The sequence below is a fragment of the Rhamphochromis sp. 'chilingali' genome (genome assembly GCF_963969265.1).
Source record: "Rhamphochromis sp. 'chilingali' genome assembly, chromosome: 11".
NCBI classification, from domain to species: domain Eukaryota; kingdom Metazoa; phylum Chordata; class Actinopteri; order Cichliformes; family Cichlidae; genus Rhamphochromis; species Rhamphochromis sp. 'chilingali'.
The window spans coordinates 23,692,498-23,714,525 of NC_137938.1; the positions used below are offsets into that span (position 1 = coordinate 23,692,498).

At 43.2% G+C, this 22,028-nt stretch overlaps 1 protein-coding gene across 2 annotated transcripts; it reads right to left on the reverse strand.

Moving 5' to 3' along the window:
• Positions 1-10: 10 nt before the first annotated feature.
• lmtk3 (lemur tyrosine kinase 3) lies at positions 11-21,200 on the reverse strand. Of its 2 annotated transcripts, none has more exons than XM_080896283.1 (16): positions 20,897-21,200; positions 18,524-18,657; positions 17,976-18,123; positions 16,538-16,611; positions 16,246-16,364; positions 14,590-14,677; positions 13,627-13,775; positions 13,455-13,539; positions 13,246-13,367; positions 12,174-12,323; positions 5,836-12,079; positions 5,582-5,745; positions 5,186-5,319; positions 4,440-4,774; positions 4,276-4,360; positions 11-1,409 (listed from the first exon to the last, which is right to left on the reverse strand). In XM_080896283.1, the coding sequence occupies exons 1-16, from the start codon at positions 20,985-20,987 to the stop codon at positions 1,282-1,284; spliced, it is 8,250 nt and encodes a 2,749-aa protein (XP_080752409.1). In that variant the 5' UTR covers positions 20,988-21,200; the 3' UTR covers positions 11-1,281. The 2 variants fall into 2 exon arrangements, with proteins under 2 accessions (XP_080752409.1, XP_080752408.1); XM_080896282.1 differs by having other exon boundaries at positions 18,509-18,657.
• Between the last annotated feature and the right edge of the window lie 828 nt (positions 21,201-22,028).

A 22,028-nucleotide genomic window follows, 5' to 3' on the forward strand; every position in this document is an offset into this window, starting at 1 on the left:
ATTTCCCCCTTGTTTATACATTGCCCCCTGAAAACCATTCTTTAAACAATACAAGTTTAAACCAACATTTAAACAGACTAAACAAATTGACTAGTTGGATCTCGACTGCATGATGGACTGTTATTAGTAGAAAATGGAATAAATTAACAGATACACAAACAAATGGGAGTTATTTACTAATGAAAGGCTTCAATTTTTCATGCTAAGCTACATTAACTGTCATTAATTAAGATAAAAGAATGACGAGACAGCTAAAAATTCATAGACATCGGAAAATAATGAAACATTACAGGACGTTGTTCCATACATATTGGCATATATTAACAAGTAAAATTATACAAAATACTTTTTTTTGTTTAGCAATTAAGACGTTTGGGAAAATATTTTGATTTATTTGTTATGAAGATCTTGGAGAAGTTATAGATCTAGATGCATTTCTGTCCCAAACAAATTATAGTTAAGTTCATATATGCAATTGCACCAACGCAAATAAATACATAACTTAATAGATTAAATAAATAATTAAGATATTGCATGGAAACTGACTTTACATAAATAAGTAAAATAACATAGAAATAAATATAGAAATTAAAGCTTTTCAGAAATAAAAGTAAAAATAAACTGCTTGTTTCATTTTTCGTGCAGTCTAAGAATACATCTAAAAGTAAACAGCTCTAAAATGATACTGTATACACTTGTATTATGATGTTTGTACAAATGCTGAGGAGTATTGTCAAATACAGGAGTCAAGCAATTTCTGTTTCAAACTGCTGCTTACAAGAACAACTGACTGACTGCAATGAAAAATGTCCTTAATAAAGAGAGGACCGGGATCCAAGCGTTTACATAGACAGACGAATGACTAAAGAAAGTGCATTCCCCGCACTCCCAGGGCAAAACAAAACAAAGCAGAAAAAGAGAAGGTAAGCTGGTACACAGCAAGACTCCCACTGCATAGCTGTCGAATCTGTTTCAGATTTTACAAAGCTCCCGGCTCCTCTTCGCCTAGCATATGCTGCCTTTTCCAAAGATTTCTGCAGCCAAAGGCTATGTATAATCTCTGTAAACAGTGGCAGGCCGGAGCTCAGCAACCCCCAGTCGTACAAAATCCCGTCACTAGTAAAACCTGGAATGTTTCCAGCTTTTAGAATCGAAGTCTCTTCTTTCAGTTGCCTCTTCAATAAAAAAATATCCTCTGGGCGAATGGCTGGTTGTTGGGTTAATTCACGGGCCAGTCCGAGAGGGTTGAGCTCTAAAGTGTTTCCAGGATGATGTGCAACATCACACCAGGTGTGGGTCGTCAGCCGGGCTGACAGTGAAGCGCGATGAAGTCACTGAATTTACCCCGACAGGCGACCTTGGTTTGACTGATAAATCCTCTTTCCTTTTCGATTCTTTGCTTTTTGGCCCTAAAAGAGACAAAAAACAACATTAGCATCACGACTGTGCTGGTATTAAAACCAGAACAAGTGCACCAGGCATATGTATGGAAGCCCAAAAGGGACAGGATGTTCCCAGACAATAAGCATGTGTTTGACTGTAAGGGAAAGTTAAAGGAAAGTCTTTTTATTGGAATTAAACCAAAACATTAACCCGGTTCACAATCACAACTGAAACAATTACTGATCGTTTGTTAGCTCCATTGCACAACAAATCAGAATCCACTAAGAAGTCAAAGAAGTTTGCAAACTGTCAAACTTGGAGGACTAGAACTACCTAATTCTGCCATAAAAAGCAATGAAAATATTGCTTTTTATGGCAGATTCGGAAGGACCACAGGACCACTCCCTCCATCATCACAACTAATAAGATCCTCATTATCATCATCATCTAACAGGATACAAGCGATATGAAGCATGTCTGACAAAGCGATGTTTCAAGCTACCACTTCGTTTATTCTCAAGAGGTGGTGCTGGTCGTCTACCAATCAAGGATCAATCCCTGGCTCCTCTTGTGCCATGTGTCAAAGCATCCTTGGACAAGACACTGAACCCTGAGTTCCCCCCAGTGCATTGATGTGAGTGTGTGAATGTATAAGGTATAAACAGGCTGTTTGAATGAGACTTGCTTTGAGTGCTCAAACGTGAGTAGAAGGTGCTCGAAGTACCAATCCATTTACCACCAAGTTCTGTCTTTGTCGTTTTGTGCATCAACTTTGAGAATCTGATATTATCAATATCATTCAGTACATCAGGGCGAGCTTTACCTGCTTGAAGGTTATGCTGAGAAAAAGTACCTGTAAAATTACCAGTGTGACCTTGAGGAGAAGAATGATGATCCATCTGTGACTGGGACACATGTTTACTCACTTATAAGATGCACAAGAAAAAAACAGTACCAAGCACAGGGGAGAAAATCAGCTGATAATCTATATCTTAATAGATATAGATTATCAATCAACAACCACACTGAGGCGACACAGTCTTAGCTTAAAATAACTCAAAAGTAACACGGACCTCTTTCAAAACTTTGAAGTCTTGAAAGGCCTGAAAGATCATTAAGGAATCTAATTTTGCCTTTTCTGTATGTGACACAACTCAAAAGGAAACTCTGAGCCCCAACTTTCATTAGTCTGTGAAAAAGGGCGTTGAGTGCATGAGATGGAGAGTGGAAAGTAGCGAGAGCAGCTGAAAATGTGCAGAGAAAAATGACTCGGGCTTGCATTGTTGAGCGCGGGATTAACATCCCTGCTCAGTTCAACATGTCACAGCATCCCGGGACATAATTATAGAAGATTAACTCTGGCTCCATATTTGCAGAGGAGAGGGCTGAACTGAGGTTTTCCATTTTAGCTGGGAATGTGCTAGTGGCTGTCACATTTTGTTACATCATTAGGCAGCTCAAGGAGGAGACTGAATCCCTGTGTAAGAAGCAGCAGACATTGATGCACGTAGAGTCCAACAAGCCAGCAGTTATGGTAACAGCTGTGTGGTGCGCTGCACTGACAGCTAACATCAGCATCGGTAATTATTAGTTTTGTATTTTCTCTTTAGCTTTCATTTTATGTCGTTTAGAGGTTGTTGTTTTTTTGCCAGAGTGAGCTTGCTTGTTTAAGTTTAGTTTTTATTAGTTCCAGCATTAGTTTTAGTCTTTCTTATTATTATTATTATTATTATTATTATTGTATTTATACCAAGTTCCAGAGGCAAGATTTAGGAAAGTCAGTACAGATAATACAATATAAATATTTTTTGAAAGCAGCTTAGAAAAAAGCCTCACCAGGCAGTGTGTAATAACAAACTTTGCCAAAGTGACAAATGGCAAAATTAAGACAATTTCCTCTATAATTTTTTTTAATTTAGTTAGTTTTCCAAGTTCACAAAATTGTTTGACTTAATTGTTTTTTTTTTTCATATCTAGTTCCAGTTTTTATCTTTAGGTTTAGTTAGCTATAATAAACTTGACCAGCATAAGCAACAAACACCCTACAGAACAGCTGAGGCTTTTTATAAATATTCAGTCATCGAATTAATTAATTAATTAATTTAAAGAAATAAACATTTTCTGGGAACACAAATGTGAGTATGAACAGAGGCTCACATTTAAACTAACATAGTATTACTTCTTCCAGTGTTCCAGTACACTTTCCTAGGATAAGTGGTCATAATAGACCTGGGTGTGTTTGGGAGGTGACTGATTCACCTCTGAAGAAACTGACAAGCTCATATTATAAGTTGGCTCTGTGTTGAACACATTTGATGTTTTTTACTGATTGGTTAGATGCTGCCAGCCAGCTAGATCAGAAAGCACTGCTGACACTAAGGACAACAGCAGTTGCAAACTGCAGTGCAACCAAAATTATTGTCAGTATGTGCAGTCCATTCAAAATCTGCTTTTATATCTTTGAGCAACAATAGCATACACGTTTTGTTAAATTATGTGGGAAAACTTAATGTAAGGAAAACTTTGTCATTTTAGCATTTGGGATCAGTGGCTGGTCAAAACAAGCTATAGCATAAAAAATGACTTATTTTTTGATACTTCATTTTAATACTAGGATCATCTTTTAGCCATGAATGTCCTATAACCCCTTTTACTGTCATGTAAATCCCCAATAAACTTCAGATTTATTTAAGTACCATTTGCTCTGAATAATATCTCTGGATGTACACATGAGCTCCGATTAGGCTTCAAGTGTTGCTCCTCTGCTCTAATCGTCTTCTCACAATTAGACCTGAGACATGTTGACCTACAGGACAACACTGCTACTGCAACTTAAAATTGACCTTCTTTATTCTGCATCTCGTCATGACTGAAAGAAAATGATTAACTTACCATGCAAATCCAACTTGGTGCTTTTGATAGACACCGCAGTTGGAGTTGTGGGAGTTGAATTGCTCAACTCATTAGTTGGAGTTTCCTGTTGGGATGAAAGAAATAGTCAGGTTTATTCCAAAAGAACCCGTCATAAAAAAAGTGAACGAATAAAGGAGACGTACCTGATCAAAAAGATAGATTGTGACATCATCAAAAAAGGACACATTTCTTCCTCTGTCCTTCTCTCTGTCCATTGGCTCCTTGGGTGATTTCAGCAGACTGCGGAGCCCAACACGTTTGTCCACGTCCGTTTCTGTGACTACAATCACCCTCCGGGAGCTTTCGTCCTCCTGCTCATCCTCCTCCTCCTCATCGGGGTCGCTCCCAGACGAAAGACCTCTTCGTCTTCCAATCCGGTTTCCGATGGCCCCGTCTCCAAATCCTCCTTTTCCAGTAGTGGTGAGGGGAAGACTCAGAGCAAGAGGTGGGAGGGTGAGCGAGAGGCGAGCTAGCTTTGCTATCAAAGCGAGAGCAGAAAAGAAATGTTAGAAGCAAACCTACTCACAAATTTGATTACAAAAGCAATGAAGTAAATATCTGCCAAAGTTAGCACAAATATTCTATTTGAAGTAGAGAAAATTAAATTCTGTAAAATAAGACTGACGTATCACATCTAGATTTATTTAATCTGTTAACCTATTAGTCTGAAAATGCCCACAATTTTTTATCTGGGAGAAGGTTTGGATCTGTGGGGTTAAAAGAAGTGGAAGCCCAAATCAAAGGAGAAGAAAACAAATAAAAAGGCTTAGAGAGGTGTACTTAGCTTAGACAGTCAAAAATTACTTGTATGCTAAATGTTTTTCAGCGATATCCCAGTATAATCAGGGATAATTGATAAGTACTTGTAAAACGTGGAAGACGCTGATACCTTTCATCGCTTGGTTTGCAGTAAGCTGAGGTAATGGGACCTCAGGTTGTTCGATCACAGTGAGCGGCTCAGCTTTAGGTTCATCAGACTCGATGGGGGGCTCAATGGCAGGGACAGCTTCCTGCTCCTCTTGACTGAAGGAAGGAAGGAAGAACGAAAGAAAGAGGAATATTTCACCAGAATATTAATAATAAAACAACAGTTCATCTTGTCACGTCCATCTAGTTGAATTAAATCTTGTCTTTGAGTTTACTTGAACTGAAAACAGTAAAAATACAAAACAAGTAATTTGAACTCTGTGTGAATATATTTTATTGGATCTATTTCCTCCAGAAATACAGGATGCATCAAACAGAATAATCTGAAGCCAGTGTTTTAATTCTGCAGCATCCATACCTCTCATCCTCTCTTTGTTCTTTCACAGTGACTAGATCACCGCTGCTCCCTGTGACTTCCTCCCCCCATGTCCGGAGCATGGCGGTGTCTTTAACAGTCGTCCCCCAAAGCACATTTGTCTTCACATTTTCACTGAGTGAGAACTGCAGCCTCTCCTCACACACCTGGAGCAACAAAGCAAAGCAGTAAAGAGCACGAGCAAACTCAAGGAGCACCGCTCACACGCACAGCAAACCACAAGAAATCATGCTGACCTGCATCATGAGGCCGTTCTTGGTTGTCATCTTGTTCAGAGACCGCTGGTCCTTGACATCAGAAATTTGACCCGGTGATCTCTGTCCGTTGCTCCTCTCGTCCTGAGGCGGCAGACTGTTCTGGGAATCCAGGATCGTCGGTTGTACAGATTCCAGTTTGTCAGAGTCATCAGACATCTCGTCCTCCTTTAAATCCACCCTGCTACCCTCGGGTATAGAGGAGTCGCATGTCTTGCTGACTGTATGACCGTCACCACTGCTAACTTTGTGATCAGGTGCTTTCTTTAAAGACTCCAGAAGCTCCAGGTTGCCCAAGAAAAGGTCCCCCAGAGTTTCCTCTTCATCGCCAGATATGTAGCACAGTTGTTCCAGTTTTTCAAAGTCCTCCAGAGGCTCCTCATCCAAGTCCTTCCACTCAGAAATCAACAGCTGTGGGAGGTTGTTCAGGGGACCATGAGGTGCAGAAGGCATTATGGGGGATGATTTCTGGGGCAGGTTATTATGACCATCCTTGCTTTCTATGCTGGATGTCAGGTTGCTCTCATCGCTCAGTGTTATATGCACAGAGGGGAGGGTGAGATTGGCAGAGATCCCTTTACTTTGAGTTGTAGCAGGTGGCAATTCTTGCAGAGGTGTCTCTGGAACATCTGTGTTGTATGCTGCGGAAATAAGCTGCTCTGTCTCAGTACTGGTAATAAAGTCTTCTAGATTAATGTGACTAATAAAGTCCTCTCCCTCTATGACGGATGGCGGTGGACTAGGAAAAGAGTCGTCTAAACTCTCCAGTTTATCATCTTGCATATCAAGGTCTATGCTCGGTGGAGGACTCGGAAAATCTACTGAGCTGAAATTGTCAATCTCTTGTGGATATGACTGATCTATCTCCTCCTTTGCATCAAGATCACTGGTATTAGCTGGCAGGGGCACATCTCTGTAATCCTCTTCCACTTTTATAGGGTTTATTCCTTCTTCTATGTATTGCCTGGCAAAACACGGTCTCGTTTCTGCTTCCGAATTGAAGCCCAATTTAAAATTTTCCAGTTCTGAAAACGTCACATGAGGAGCTTCGGCGATGCAGATGGTTATATCTGAGCTTTTGGTTTCCAAAGTGTGGCTGAAACAGTTTTCTAAATTGGAGCCTGCCTCTCTGTCAGCGTGCACAGCCGACATCGCCTCCTCCACTCTGTTACAGAGTTGATTCTGGGGCCATGTGTTAAAATCTTGATTTTGTGCCGTCTCTGTGGAGTCTAGCCGACCCTCCCTGTCCCTGGCTGCCTCTGTGCATGATGCATTCTGCCTCTGTCCTTCCTCCAAGGTCTCTTCCTCTGGTATTTCTATATTCTCTACTTCCACATGCAAAATGTCACTTTTTATGTCTTTCTTAATGCTGTCAATTTCCCCCAGGTTCTCAATGTTTTCCTCTTGCTGTATGTCTGCTATCGTCTGTTGGCTTTCTCTGTCTTTTGTGTCCCACATTTCCTTAATGCAAAGATTGCCGCTTAGCCCTTGGGTTTCATTGTTCCAAGTTTCCTCACAGCCCTCCAAGACAGCAGGGTGAGGTTCACTTCCTGCCAGTTCATCATTTTCTTCGGTCTCCCAATATTCCTGACCTACAACAAGCCTCTCACCCACCTCCCACGCCTTATTCCCGAACCCGGAGAAAAATTCAGATCTCAAGTCGACTCCCTGACACCTCTTCTCTGGGGAGGCCCACTGGTCATTCTCATCTGGCCACAAGCGCAAGTCCCTTAGTTGTGAAAAGCGGTAGCAGTCAAACTCGCCCCTAAGCGCCCCAGATCCTGGTCTGTCTTCATCCTCCTCCAGAGCACTCCATAACTCTTTAGCTGTCGCATTTAGACCCTCGCAGGAGTTGTTATCCACATCGTTAGCAGAGTTCATGCCACTTGCTGCTCCCCTGAGGGGTGGCCTCTCCTTCACAGCGATACTCAGCTCTGCAGCAGCCTTCTGTTCCTCTGTCTCTGCTGTGATCCCGCTCTCCTCCTCGCCATCTGAGTAGCGAAGGTTTCTCAAGCCCAGCTCATTGTGGTCCACACAGGGCCTCTCTCCACATTTCTCAGGCTCTTCAGCCCAAAGACACGTCGGACCGCTCGCTTTTGCATCAGCAGCCTTCCCATCGTCATTTGGCAGGTTTTCATCTCCAAGTATAACGCTGTTCGTTTGAATATCACAAAGTTTAGGTAATCTGGACTCGATGGTGCTGTCAACTTGGGATGGTGCTGCAGAGTCCACAGCTTCATTCCCAGACGTGGGAGAACTGAGCTGACTGAGATCGTTATCTGTCTCTGTAACATTTTTATAATCTTTGTTGTTTGGTCCAAACATGCAACTCTTTGAGTTGCTGCCAGATTTATACTCGATCAAGCTATTTGTCTCAGTGGGACTCTTGGAATATAGATTTAAGTCACTCTCTTCAAAGTCCTGGTATTTGCAGTCTGCTATCTGAGAAATTATGCCATCTGTGTAATGGCTGTCTATCATGTACCCACTGCTGTGTGAAAGCCCTTTAAGTGGCTCATCATCTAATTTTGAAAACAACTTATCAATTAAGTCCACACAGTCCTTGTTCTGTGGATCATCGCACAGCAGGGCTGACTTTTTGCTCTCGTTATGGAAAATGCCAGAATCGTCTCTCTGAGCAGATCCCAGCGCTTTGTTTAGAATATCTTTGTCATTTCCTAAATTAGGGATCGGGTAATTTTCAGGATACAGTACACCCTTCTCTTCACAACTCTCAATAGTCCTCCCTTCTCCAGTTTCCGTTGTCCTATCTGACATGTGGGTACTATTTCTTAATGGACTCTTTTCTCCAGTCTCACCCTCCTCTTCGGTTTTCTCCTCTATCCCTGTCAGTATTCCCCGATCACCTCCTCTCCCGCTGCCAGGCCTGGAGGCAACAAGTCCATCGCTGCTGCTCCTCCTGTTCATCCCGTCACCCTCCCAGTCGCTGTCTGAGAAATATGCAGAGTCTCGATGTGGTGTTTCATTTCCCAGAGCCCGCCATCCGCCGCTTCCCACTCCTCCTCCACCTCCTCCGCCACCTCCCGTCCATGAGTCACTAGGCGTGAGGCAGTCGGCCGAGCTGGAAGTCAAAGGTGATAGGACTGAGTCGGTGGGGGTGACGAGTGAAAAATCGGAGGAAGGGTCCCAGTCTGGCGTGGTAGGAGTGGCTGCGGGAGTGGGCACCTTCTGGGCAGTGTGACACTCGTCTTTGTGCTGAAGTGAATTTTCCATTTCCGCTTCTGCAAAACTTTCATTAACGAGAGAATCTAAGTTTTTAGAGTTCTCCAAATCAGCTGTTTTCTCAGGATCATGAGAAATCACGTCTGTTTGATCCCCCCTCAAAGGACTGTGCGTCTGTAGGTCATCTTCTGTTATCTCGCCATTGCTTATAACAGCTTCCTTTGTAGTGAGTGATTGGCTCTCACGCAGGTTCACAGTGTTGACTTCCTGAACGTTCTCTGTGGATCCAGGGGGAAAGTGCTCTGGCAGATCTGTTTGCTCTCCTCTGGCAGGTAAGGCAGGGCCGTCCGAACACTCCTCCTCTTCTCTCTGAGACACGGGTGTTTGGTTATGTAGTAAACCATTTTTAGGCATGATTTCAGAAAACACAAACTCACCGGACTGGCAGTGGTCAGCATTATTTACTTGGCTGTCCGGTTTGTTTGAACCAATGTGAAGAATAGGGATGTCAGGTTTCAAGGAAACTTTGATCTCACTCTTCTTAGCACGCTTGGTCACTTGGGCATAGATGGCTTCAGTCTGTGTATCATCTTTGCCCTTGTTGGCTGCTCGTATGGAGCTTTCTGACTGGAATCTGATGGTCTGAGCTGAGTTTGGGTCAATGCAGATGGACTCATATTCAGGGGACACTGGAGTAGGGGAGTAAGATGAATCTGCTTCCTTCCTATGTGCGGCTGCATTTTGTCTCGATATGATTTCGGTCAGAAAGGTTTCTGCTGATTGGATCTCTTTCAGGAACTCCTCTCTGGTGATTTCAGTTCTCCGCGGCTCCTTCTCGGTAAAATGTATTTCAGAATCGTGCTTTTCCGTTGTGATCTCAGACAGGAGAGAGCGGGATCTCCGTATGCCTTTGGAGTAGGCTTCCTCTGCCTCAGTGTATGAGGGGAGGCCTGGGGCGCAGACATAGGGCCTCAGTCTGGATCCTGCAGGATAGAGGTATTTTACTGGATCGATTCCTGGTAGGCCTTCTATGTCCGCCTCCATATTTCCTGTGTCAATCTCTGTGAGAAAAAGATCCCTCTGGAATGACTCTTTAGTGACAGCATCCTCCTCCTCAGCTTCTGCACTGCTGACATGTTTCTCTGGTCCCCATGACTGTCCTGCTGATCCCAGCTCTGTGATCAGCGACTGGGAGCGGCGCATGCCTCTGTTGGGCAGCAGAAAGTTCCCCCATCTCTCTCCTTCTCTTTTCTCCTCCTTCTCCGCTGCATATGAGCCCTCCGACCTGGACTCACTCAACTCTGTCACACTAGATATCTCCGTCAGAAACAGATGCATGGGGGATTTCTTGGCTGCAGCGACACGTTCTGCCTGCTGCTCAGCATCTTCCTTCCAAATTGCAGGCAGGATGGTGTCAAGGCGTGACTGAGTCCTCTTCATTCCCCTGGAGAAGAGCTCTGTAGTGGCGGGGTCTGCATCTTCAGATAGACTGGAATGAGTGACAGTCGTCCCACAGCCAGGTCTCTCGGGAGACATGAAAGGAGAGTCATCCTCATCTGAGTAAGTCGGACTCGATGAAGACTGTCTGTCAATTTGGGGTTTTGTGAGCTCAGGGCGGGGTAAATTTCGATAAATAGGGCGCAAAGGGTTTTCTCGACGTACGGGAGAGTCAAAGTCTTTTGCACGCAAGTGAGAAGTCTCCTTATAAGTGTGCAGCATGCTCTCTCTATCGGACAAATCACAGGTTAGCGGGTCTCTGTTGGATCTCTGCATCTGGGGCTTATTATATCTCAGGTGAATGTCCCCTGTGTTGTAGAGGGGGCAATTCCTTTGTGGTTTGGAGTGGGGAGGAAGAGGAGGAGGACACATTTGAGGAGGTTGAGGGTAAATTGGATGGCTCGATGGGGGAAGCGAGGGCGATAGGGACGGGGAGGGGGGAAGAGTCTGTCGGGCTCGGTGAAGCCCGAGGTGATCAAAGGTAGATGGTGGGCAAGTGCTTATGTGATGGGGGTCTGTCTCAATTTTTCCGCTGATAGTGTAGTGGGGCAGTCCTCTATATCTGAGTGGAGGGGCGGGAAGAGGGCGCGAGTGAAGAGGATTGACTGATGACATGGACATAGAACGAGGCTTGGGAGGGAGGATGGGAGCTTGAGAGCTTGTGGATTTTTTATCCGCCTTACTGCTCTTTTTCTTCTCCACTTCATCGTCATCGCCTAAATCAACTATGGAAAAGTCAGTCACTCTGCTCGAAGTGTCTCTGAATTCAGCCACGCCTGTGTTGGGCAGCTGGACTTGAACCTCGCTCGATCGGACGGTCTGGAGGCCCTTTCCGCACTTGTCAGATGAACAATAAGGGACTCGCTCTTTGCCCAGCATCCCGCTGCGGATCTCCATGAGCTCCATGTCTCCAGGGCAATCTGAGCGGAAAGAGGAATGTACCTTCCCTTTGAGAGACGGCGACTTGTCTTGGGGAGTGTGCTCCTCTAGTCTGATATAGTACTCGCTGGCGAGGGATGGGCTACGGGCGCTTATCACTGGGACGACAGTAGGAGTGTCCAAAGACTGTCTATGGTTATTGTTCACAGTAGGGATTGGCTGAGGAGGAGGAAGAGGTTTGTAGCCTCGTCTGGCATGAGCCTTCTCCCAGAAATACTCAAAGTTCAAGCCTTTGCTAGTTTCGGTGACTGTCAGGATGTCATCCAGTTCAGAGGTGGATGGGGTAATACAGTTCCCCACAGGGTCCAGTAGAGGGTAGGAGTTGTCTCTGTCTTCCCTGGCGTAATCCCTCTCCCTTTGGCGCTCGTTTGCTGCAGTCTGAAAGGCAGGTGGACGGAGTAAGTCCCAGCGTCTTTCAAATGACTCCTCGCTCTCCCCTCTCCTTCTTCTTCCCTCCTCATACTCCTCGTCCTCTTCATCCTCTTCCCCAACACTCCCCCTCGCTATTCCTCGCTCAGCAGCCAAGAGGGAGGAGAGAAGGAGGAATATCTCAGCTACTGAAGGGCGCTGCGACGGAGGTAGCCAGCAGGACTGCATGATCTCATACCTGCAGACAAGGGAGAAAAACAAGAGGATCTAAGTTTGGAGAGACACAGTTTGTGCTCGGATCGATGCAGTCTAATTAGTGGATAAGTACTGACCAGTAGTCTGCATGGGAGAGCTTCAGTCTAGGCTGGGCAAGCGTGATCTGTCGCTCCCTAATGACAAAGGTCAGCACCTCTTCATCACTCAGGTGTCTGTGGGGCTGAGAGCCAAACTCAAACAGCTCCCATATCACCACCCCCAAAGACCTGAGAGGAAAAAATGAGTTGGAGAAGTGAAAAGGGGTGAATCTTCAAAAGAAATCTCTGAGGTTTGTTGTTATATAACACTTTTACTCCAACACCACCATTGCTGTGGGTGTTGGAGTAAAAGCATTTACTCCAACACCCACAGAGGTTTGACTTTCTAACCGAGGAGAATAAAAACTGTTATGTGAATTGTTTTGTTCCATTTTTTAAGAAAAACTATGTTTTTTCAGAAAGAATAAAAAAGAATAAATACTCCTAGGTATTTTTGCTCCACTCGTGTGTTTTGTTAGGAGGTTGTTTTCTTGTTGGTTCGTTTAAAAAAGCACATGAAAGGGAAGGTTGTAATATTAGAGCTTAAAGGATTTGCTCTCATTTCTTCAGCACTCCTTCTGGCATCACCGGGCTTGGCTACAGCTTTAAGACTGCTGACAAACTGAGCTGGACTCCAGCAAATGTGAGATCATACTGCTCTTTAGTTTGGTGTTCCCACAAATCATAACACAAACAGCAGTTTTATGTAGGAACTATTTTCTTTTATGGATCCACAACAAGCTGCATTTGTATCATATTGTAATATAACTGAGACTGTAGAAAGAGCATTTCAGATTATGTTCACATAGCCGACTGTCCACGCACTCAATCCTCATTTAATCTCTGCACAGCTGTTAGGAGAAATTAGATTTTCTTTGTTGTCCATCCAGAGAGCATCATTTAAGTTGCTTTTAATCTGATTTAACCTGAGCCACGCTGATTAAAGGAATGAATGGTGGTAGGAAAAGATTTAAGAGTAGCTTCAAATTGGACCCCAGATTAAAAAAACCTTTGTGTTTTCATCAATATTTTATCACCAGCCTTATCGGCTTAACTCGTTAATTCAGATCTGTTCCCAGTGGTGTTAACACAGAGCAGCTTTAAAACATACCACACATTGCTGGTCTTGGTTTGGTCCGTAACAATGAGAGATCCTCTGTACTCCTCCAGCAGCTCAGGAGCAATCCAGCGCAAAGGGATCCATAGTTTGTCTGGAGTTAGGTAATAGTCCTCCTTCATAAAGACACGCCACAGAAATTATTATGGATTTGACTGAATTGACTTTGGATTTCATTTTTCAGAGGAAAAAAAAATCCTGACCTTATAATGGTTATGCGAGAGGCCATAGTCCCCTATCCTGACAGTGAGGTCTGAGGTCAGAAGACAGTTTCTTAAAGCCAGATCACTGCAGGGAGAAAACAAGCAGCTACCCTCAGCAGAGATCCTCACGTTTGGAGGCGTGGCAACAGTGGAAGTGAAAGCGACAACTGACCTGTGGATGTAGTTGTTTTCGTGAAGATGGAGCAGACCCGAGGTGATCTCAAAAGCCATTCTCTGAAGGGTTAAGAGGTCCCGGGTCAGCAGGTCTGGAGTCATCCCATCTGACTTACGCTGGGCTCGCAGATACCGCTTCAAGTCACCCTACGTTGTACATCACAACAAAATATAAACAGTGGATTGAAAAATATGGCTGAGTGAAGTGCATACAGAGTGTTCTTCCTTCTCCTGAAACAGAGATAAAACCTGCAGGACCATCATGTAGGCAAAGAAGATATATTTTACTTCTGCAGCAAATACCCCCCCCCCTTTTTTTTTTAGGTGTTTTACATCACAGCGCCTCAAAAGCAGCAGGGGAATTAGTAATGAGCTGGCAGCCTTTGTGTTAGTCATTTGTGCTCCTGGAAGAGCAAGGAAATAAAATGGGGACAACATAAAGGGATGAAAAATATCTGCAAGGAAAGGACAATAGGAGACTTTATCAAAGAGGGTAACTGCAGTCAGTGAGGACTCCAGTGCTGTGTGGCTCCTCTCACTGTGTTGCTGTAATTGATCTGCTTGTATCTTTGTTTGGCCTGGAAGTCTGCTCATATGGTTTTCTTAATCAGCTGGTGATTAAACCGCCCGAGAGAAGGAAAACAAATTGATTGTATCGACGCAAAACAGATTTTAGTGACAGCAGAGCATCGATAACTATAAAAAACAATTTTGCCTCAAATTATATGAAATTAAAATAAGATGTAAAGATCTTATCGATGCAGCTCGACTGTGATTTCTCATGTGTTTCTCACTGACATCACCGATATACCATAACCAATTTGTGCACAAATTATCTAAAAAACCCCAAGCATAGCACAACAAAAACACTGCACGCTATACTAAACTAAAAATATGCACCTTTCATTTGTGTGATTCCTATTATTAGTTCATCCGCCTCCTTTTATGTTCAGTTACTTACCAGCTGACAGAACTCCATAACCAGGAGGAAGGGGATGCTCTCACTGCACTGCCCCAAACACTGAAGGATGTTGGGATGTTTAAGGCTCCTGAATGGAAACATAAGAGGGACGCAGGAACAGACAGAAGATAGATAAATGTTTATACGCTGCCTTTAAATGCTTAACAGTGAGACTTAAAGTGAGCAAAACTTAGCTAGATGATCCTGAACACTGGAATTCAGTTCCATCTCAGACCACACAGGCTAATCAGGGCTGTCACCATTATCTACTTATATTTCTTTAAGTGACTAAAAATCTTCACATTAATTATACGAATAGTTCTATTAGTAAAATAAATCTTTTGTTCTTTTCATCACATGAATTATAAATGATTCACATCACAAATGCAAACCATGCTAGCTCTGCATGATGCAGAGCTAGCAGACAAGCCTTAGTGAATCTGAGTATATATGCTATAGCTGTAAGTGCACCCTTAAAAACTCAGTAGTAACACACCAATCACAGCACAAACCGATCCACAGGACCAGACACTCACATACAAACCAATGAATCCTCAATCATTCAAGCCAAAATATCACAAAACTGCACAAACACACTGAAACCGAACATAAAGTCACGTAACAAAAGACATGACTTTCACCTAAACACACCACATGATTCAGCAGGCTGTAGAACCACCTTTAGGAGCATCGACTTGAAGCAGTTTAACTTTCTGTATGACTTTATCCAGCTCTCACATTGTTGTTGAGGAATTATGACCCACGCTTCTTTGCAACACTGCTTCAGCTCACTGAGTTGCATTTCAGATTTGACTTTGATTGCAACACTGACTCTTTTCTTTCTCAGATTTGCTCCTGTGCTTGGCATCGATGCACAATTTGGACCAAGTTTTAGCTGACAGATGGCCTCACATTTGACTCTACAGTGCTTTAGTATACAGAGTTCATAGTTGACTCAATTTGTGCAAGGTGCCCAAATTATTACCAATCCACCACCGTGTTTGACAGTTGGTATGAAGTGTTTGTGCTGATATGCTGCGTTTAGTTTTCTTGAAATGTGGTATTGTACATTATTCCAAGCATCTTTACTTTGGTCTTGACTACCCAATGGACATCTTTCCAGAGATCTTGTGGTTTTTCAGATGCAATTTGCAACTTTTTAGAGAGAAGATGCTTTCTTCTGGCAATCCTTCCAAACAAGCCATAGTTTTTAAGCCTTTTTCTAATTGTACTGGCATGAAAATGCTAACTGAGGCTTATAGAGACTGAGATGTAACCTTGTCAGACCAAGGTCTAACCAAGGTCAGACCTTTCAGAATGTAGCATTGCGTTAATACACAACTGAATGCTCTAAACCAGTAAACCACCAAAACCTTTGATTTTATACAGTTCCTCACACTTGCTGATGATCAGTTAGTCAAGCAGTACCTGGCTGCTTCTTAAGTCGAATGGAAACAGTAGTGTTACGCTTAAGTTTTCACAGGAGTCTGTGCAGTCCTGGCAAGTATAAGAGAGTCACACCTGATTCAATATCCTACATTTATTATTTCTCCATACCTGCCTCTTGTGGCTCCAGTGGTTACTGTTATGCAAATTTTACAGAATCTCACTCAAAGGCTGCAATATGGCTACCAAAATTTAAGCAGTTTCTCCCACCTGTATGGCTCAGACTCAGCCAAGAACTTCCTCTGCTCCAGAGGGCTGGCACTGACACGCAGCTCCTTCACCACAGCCTGCGAGGAGCTGCAGTCACACAGCACTTCAGCCAGAATCACCTAGAAGAGATCGATGGACAATAACATGGAAAATTCCCACAGGAAGAGACGGGTACTAAAAGAACTACTTTGAGTTAGCATCTGTAATCTGTTTGTTAGACAGAATTAAAGCAGGGGATGCTGTTTTAAAGACAACCAATGATTTGGGATGGTTATATTTCAGATTTCCTTACCTTTCCAAACCAGCCATTTCCTATCTCCTGGAGATAGTTTAAAGCGTGCCTTTTGAAGCACTGAGATTTGGGATCTACAAAAAAAACAGAAATAAAAACAGATTAGGGTCACACAGACGTCAGCAGTTGATGTTCTTTCAGATGTACAATTTATTAACAGAACAAAAACACTCAGATTCTGCCCTGTAGCAACACATAAATATGACATATCCACCCCAACCATGTTTTAAACATATACGAAATCATATAAAAATGTATCTAGCTGGAAAATTCAGAGTCATGGACAAAATTTTAACTCACTGAGAAATCTACTCTCGCTGTATTTTTCCCTGGTTTTCCATGTTGTGTTTTCCTGCTGTGCATGTGCAATCTGAACTGCGATGATCAATGAACATAATCTTCCGCCACTTTGATAATCAGTTGACTGCTTAAGCTGTTATTCCAGGTCAAAACATCTCTCATTCCAGCTTCTCAAATGTAAGGATTTGTTCCTTCTCATTTTACAGCAAAAATGAATAATTTCATGTTTTGGAGTGTTGATAAAGCAAAATCACAAATTTCACAACATCACTTTAAGAAACTTTAACAGATTTTTGTTCCTTTTTTTTCTTGTGATTTTATAGAAACTTAATCAATAATGAAAACAATCATCAGCTCATGCCATCGTGCAGAGAGAGTTCAATGTTTCCACAATAAACTTGATTATTGTTCATGCTCATACATTCAGCTTTTTAACCTGAATTAAGCAGAGAGAAATATTTCTCTACTTTTTGAAAACTTTCATCATCAGAATCTGTACCATCAGAGTTCAAACATACAACTCAAGAAAGCTTGCTCAAAGGAAGTCAGAGTCTCTCATTATAATGTTGAGTTTGCATGGTCTCCCTGTGCCTGCGAGGGTTTTCTCCAGCTACTCTGGCATCCTTCCACAGTCTACAGTTAGGTTAATTGATGATTTTTTTAAAAGTCCAAAGGTGTGAGTGTAAGGTAGATAAAGCTCTTATGTGCATAGAATAGAACTGTGTGCACTATAAGTGTGGCCTGCAGTGTAAAGTGCTGTGAGCGGTCAGTGAGACCACTAAATAGCAAAACTCATGACACTTTACTGTATAGTTTGAATACGTTTGCAGGTTATATTGCAGTGCTACATAAATAAAACTGAATTGAACCAAATACATAAACTCCACACATCCCTGCCTGTGTCCTGATTACAGCCCTGATGCAAAATTGTCACAAATCATAGTTTCCACTTCACTGAGGTTCAGTAGGGAGTCCAATCCTTCTGGTTGTGCACTCAGTTTGAGACCTTTAGTGGATCCGCATCAGTGATTCAGGCAACAGATCCTGAGGGAGTTTAGTGCAGGATTTCATCTTTATTTTGAGCGGTAGGAAGCTCAATAAGAGTTTGAGCAAAGTGAGAGGCACTTTAGGTTTTTACCTGCTCCATCCTGCAGGGAGGGGCAGCTGGGGCGGTCTCTGACTGGCAAGGTGTAGACCTCAGGGAGGGAGGGACATGATGACAGGCTGTCCTCCTGGATGGGACTGGAGCCTCCAGAGCACTCCTCCCCATCTGCGTTATCGAACTCCTGGTTGAACCACAGCAGCACATAAAAAAATCACTAAGCTGTAATAGCTATGAATATAAAATAAAACGTATTATTCCACTTAATAATAAAGCTGAGTTTAGCAGTAACCACCAAGGACAGACAATGAAAAATCATTCATTCTGAACAAATGGTACTCTGTCTGCCAGCTGAACAAAAACACTAAGTTAAAATTAGACCGAGAGATGATTATTGACCCCTTCTGCTTCATTAAGTTGGAGTTACTGACTGTTCACACTTCGAAATCAAATACTTGTGCAGTTTACCAAGTCAGACACATATAAAAGCATGCAGACAAGCACAAAACGCATTAAAAAACAAAGAAAAGAAGCAAAAGAAAGCAGAGAGAGGTGAATAGATCTCTTACATGTTGAAGACTTACATTGAACCCCACTCCTCCCCTCTTACAGCACAGGCAGGTGAGGAGCAGCAGAACAAAAGAGACAAGCCCCGAGCAAGAGATGAGGATGACGACGTAGGGTGGAGGAGAGAGGGATGCAGCCCTGGACTGAGAAACTGAGAGGACGACAGGAAGAAAAATACAACGGAGGACAGATTTAATGTAGAAATTCAGGGGATTTGTGCTTCTACAAGGGGAGCAATGCTAGGTCTGAGTCAGTGAAAAAAGAAAAAAAAAGAGAGACTTCACTGAAGCAGAAAGGTGTGAAATCTTGTTACATAGGTGTTGTGTTTAGCAGAAAAACCATTGGAGCGTTTTCTTAGAAGCAGGCCTGAGACACAGTGGAGAACCCCAATGGACGGTTTGCATCAGGGAGTTGGGGAGAAATAAGCAGGAAAACAAACTAAGTTGAAGATTAAAGAACACATTGTCTGAGTCAGTAAAAAGAAAATAGAGACTGGAATTAAAATTTGGGAGAGTATACCATTCCAGTAAGGAGAAAAGCTTGGGGGGAAGGGGGGAAATATCAGAAATGGCATTCCACTCAGGAAACACAGTTAAGAAGCAGGGGAGGTGGGTGGCTGGAGTTGTCATTTAGGTAAAAAAAAGGAGCGCTAACTCGGGAAGGGATCAGAAATTGGAGAAGAATTACTCAAATCAGGAAGGTTTACTACTCAGGTGAGAGAGGGAGGGGTCGGGACATTTGATTTTTGTACCTCAATGTAGTCGAGTGTGGGAAGTGAACCATCTGCAGAAAAGAAAAGGGGCAGGGCAGCGTGGTTAAATACCCTTCAGGTATTGTTTATAGGTTTCATTTCACTTCTGCAGCCAAAACATTTTATTACCATTGACAGATGACCAAAAAAGAGGAACAATGACACCTTGAAACAGTCACGAGGTGTCAAACTCACGCTTAAACTGTACATGAAATGTAACCATTAATAATTAAATTACATCTTTTCTGTGTAAATAAGGCAGTCAAAAGCAGATATACAACTATGATCATAAGAAAAAATTAAGAGATATAATACAAAATATAATAGGGGAAAGGAGGCACATATAAACCTTGATACTGTAACTATAACTGGCAGATAAATTGCTGTTTATTTTTATATGTGCAGTCTGAAGATATCACAGTGTGATTGTCTGTGTCCCTCATAAAAATCCCAAAGTACATTCCTCAACATGGTCATGATATTGTAAACACTGCATGCATAAATGTTAAAGTATATTTAATAATTGAACAGCTTGATAAATATTGTAAGAACAGGATCAACACTCGACAAAAAAACTAAAACTTTTTTTTTAATCTAGGAAATGAAATAATATTTTGTTTCTGTGACTTCTGCACAGCACCTAATGTAGACTTTTATCAACTTTTATTTTATTTTATTTTTGTGCTCAACATAAAGTTGCAACATAGTGCAGAAGCAGCCAGAGAAAAGGTAAGTGAAGATGTGCCCAGCATATAAAACCAGCTCTGTACTGAAGTGAAAGCTGCTGTGGCCCAATCTGTGGCTAATAAAAGAAAACTGTCACTCTGGATTGCACCAAACTGATAATCCAAGAAAAGGGAAAGATAGCTAATTATTGGTCATATAAACCTCAAATCACATCTGCAGAGCAGTGGAGCATTGTAAAGTCTGAATGACCCTCTCGCCCCCCCCCCTCCTAAAAACATGCACCAGCAGCACAAGTAGTGGCACAAATCCTGATGCACAATTCCTGAGCAGTGCTATTCTTTCATCTTTCCCTAGACAGATGTCCAGACAGACACTGCATATAAATAGGAACCCAGCACAGGGCCTTTTCCACCAGCCTCTGTGCCAACAGCTTCTATCAAAACAATACACCACAATACAATGACTGCACACATTACACAAACACAACAGTCTGCCAGCTCTCAGCGAACAAGGCATATTCAAATTTACGGCAAAAAGTAAAGATGCCAGCAGTGGTTATTGGGCTAAATAGTCTCAAGAGCCAAGTGGAGGCTATTTTTAGACTAAATATCCAGCACTGATCGACGATTTTAGCCCTGCTGTGCATACAGTACATGTTGTTTTTAAAAAGGCATCGATGTGAGGCCCGAAATATTTTCATCATTGCATGCAAATACGGTACCCAACCCATCACCCAGTCGGCCTCGCTCCTGTTGTGATTAGGTCAGCCAGCACTAATAATTCGCATTATGTCTCAGCCTAACTGGCTGATAATGCAATATTCACCTCAGTGTGCAGAGGCCTTTTCATAAATGACTATACCACCCCCCCACCCACCCCCCAAAATCCTCTTCTCCTTTCTCCAGCATCCCTGACAGCTTTTCAAACCTCCTCCTTCTCCGACTCCGCTCACCTTCCCTCTGCGGTGCTCCGAGGGCTCTCTCCGGGCTGAAGTACGACATGATCCCCGCCAACGCTACCATCACCCAGCAGTGTGGCCGCATCGTCGCCGCGTCCGCAGCAACAACAACAACAGCATCCGAGCGCCGCTGCCGACTGTCAGCGTCGGTGTCCTCTCTCCCGTCCCCCCGCCACGGTCTGTGCCGTCTCCGGGCTCACGCTGTCTCCGTCTCCCCCTCCTCCTCTCCGCTTTCTCCTAATAATAAAGAGCGTCTCCTTGCCTTCCTTGTTGTGCTCTCCCCCTCCCCCTCCTCTTCCCCTCCGCTCTAATCCGCAATTAAACACAGTGTGTGAGATGCTCTATTGTGCATCCTCAGGCCGCCTCTCGCTGCGCATCCATTTCTGCTCTGCCTCGGTCACAAGCACCGCTGAAAACAACCATCCTCTATTTCTGACGTTATATTTATATATTTCCTACCCTCTACCTGCTCCTCCTCCCTCCATCTCACGGTGTTGGAGGGTGTCTGTGTTTTTCTCCTCCGCCAGCCTACGTCAGCCTCGCACGGCGCGCATTGTCATGGTCCGGCTTGATCATTCACCACAGCCTCATAGTATCAAAACACACCCGTGATAATGCGCCCACAGGGGAGCAAACGAGGCGGCTTATATTGATCTGGGATTGGATTTTTAAAATCCACATAATATCACTTAAGGATTCATATCATGACCTTTGGGTGTGATGTGATTTGTGCTCTGGCATCCTATAAAATAATCTCAGAAACAAAGCCATAAATTCACCTTTTAGAGGTTATTACAGCCAATCTAAGCCTAATAAACTTATCAAAAAGAGCCAGCACATATGCCACCACAAACTAGCTATATCACCTATAAAAGTAGTTTTGCATTGCAGGGTGGGTACATTTCCACAGCATATGCCTGTAAAATCTCAAATCCTTTGTTCTGGTCACCGTCACACACACAAAAGGTCATTTTTTCACAGCCGTGTTCTCCTATTAGGAAAAGCAGAGTGTTACTATGAACGTTAGCGATGGCTCTGCTCTATTCGAGCATCCTGTAAACTGTGAGTGTGAGTCAGCACAGCGGCATGACCCCGAAACTGAAGCAGTCGTCAGTAATTTCAACAG

What these genes read in the sequence shown, in the direction of transcription:
- lmtk3 (XM_080896282.1), bottom strand. Translation starts at nt 20,987, where the DNA reads ATGCGGCCACACTGCTGGGTGATGGTAGCGTTGGCGGGGATCATGTCG. An exon ending in ACCAAGACCAGCAATGTGTG is followed by an intron (nt 12,324 to 13,245) that starts GTATGTTTTAAA and finishes TTTTCCTCTCAG; the next exon opens with GTCTTTGGGGGTGGTGATAT. An exon ending in CAATCTATCTTTTTGATCAG is followed by an intron (nt 4,361 to 4,439) that starts GTACGTCTCCTT and finishes TCATCCCAACAG; the next exon opens with GAAACTCCAACTAATGAGTT.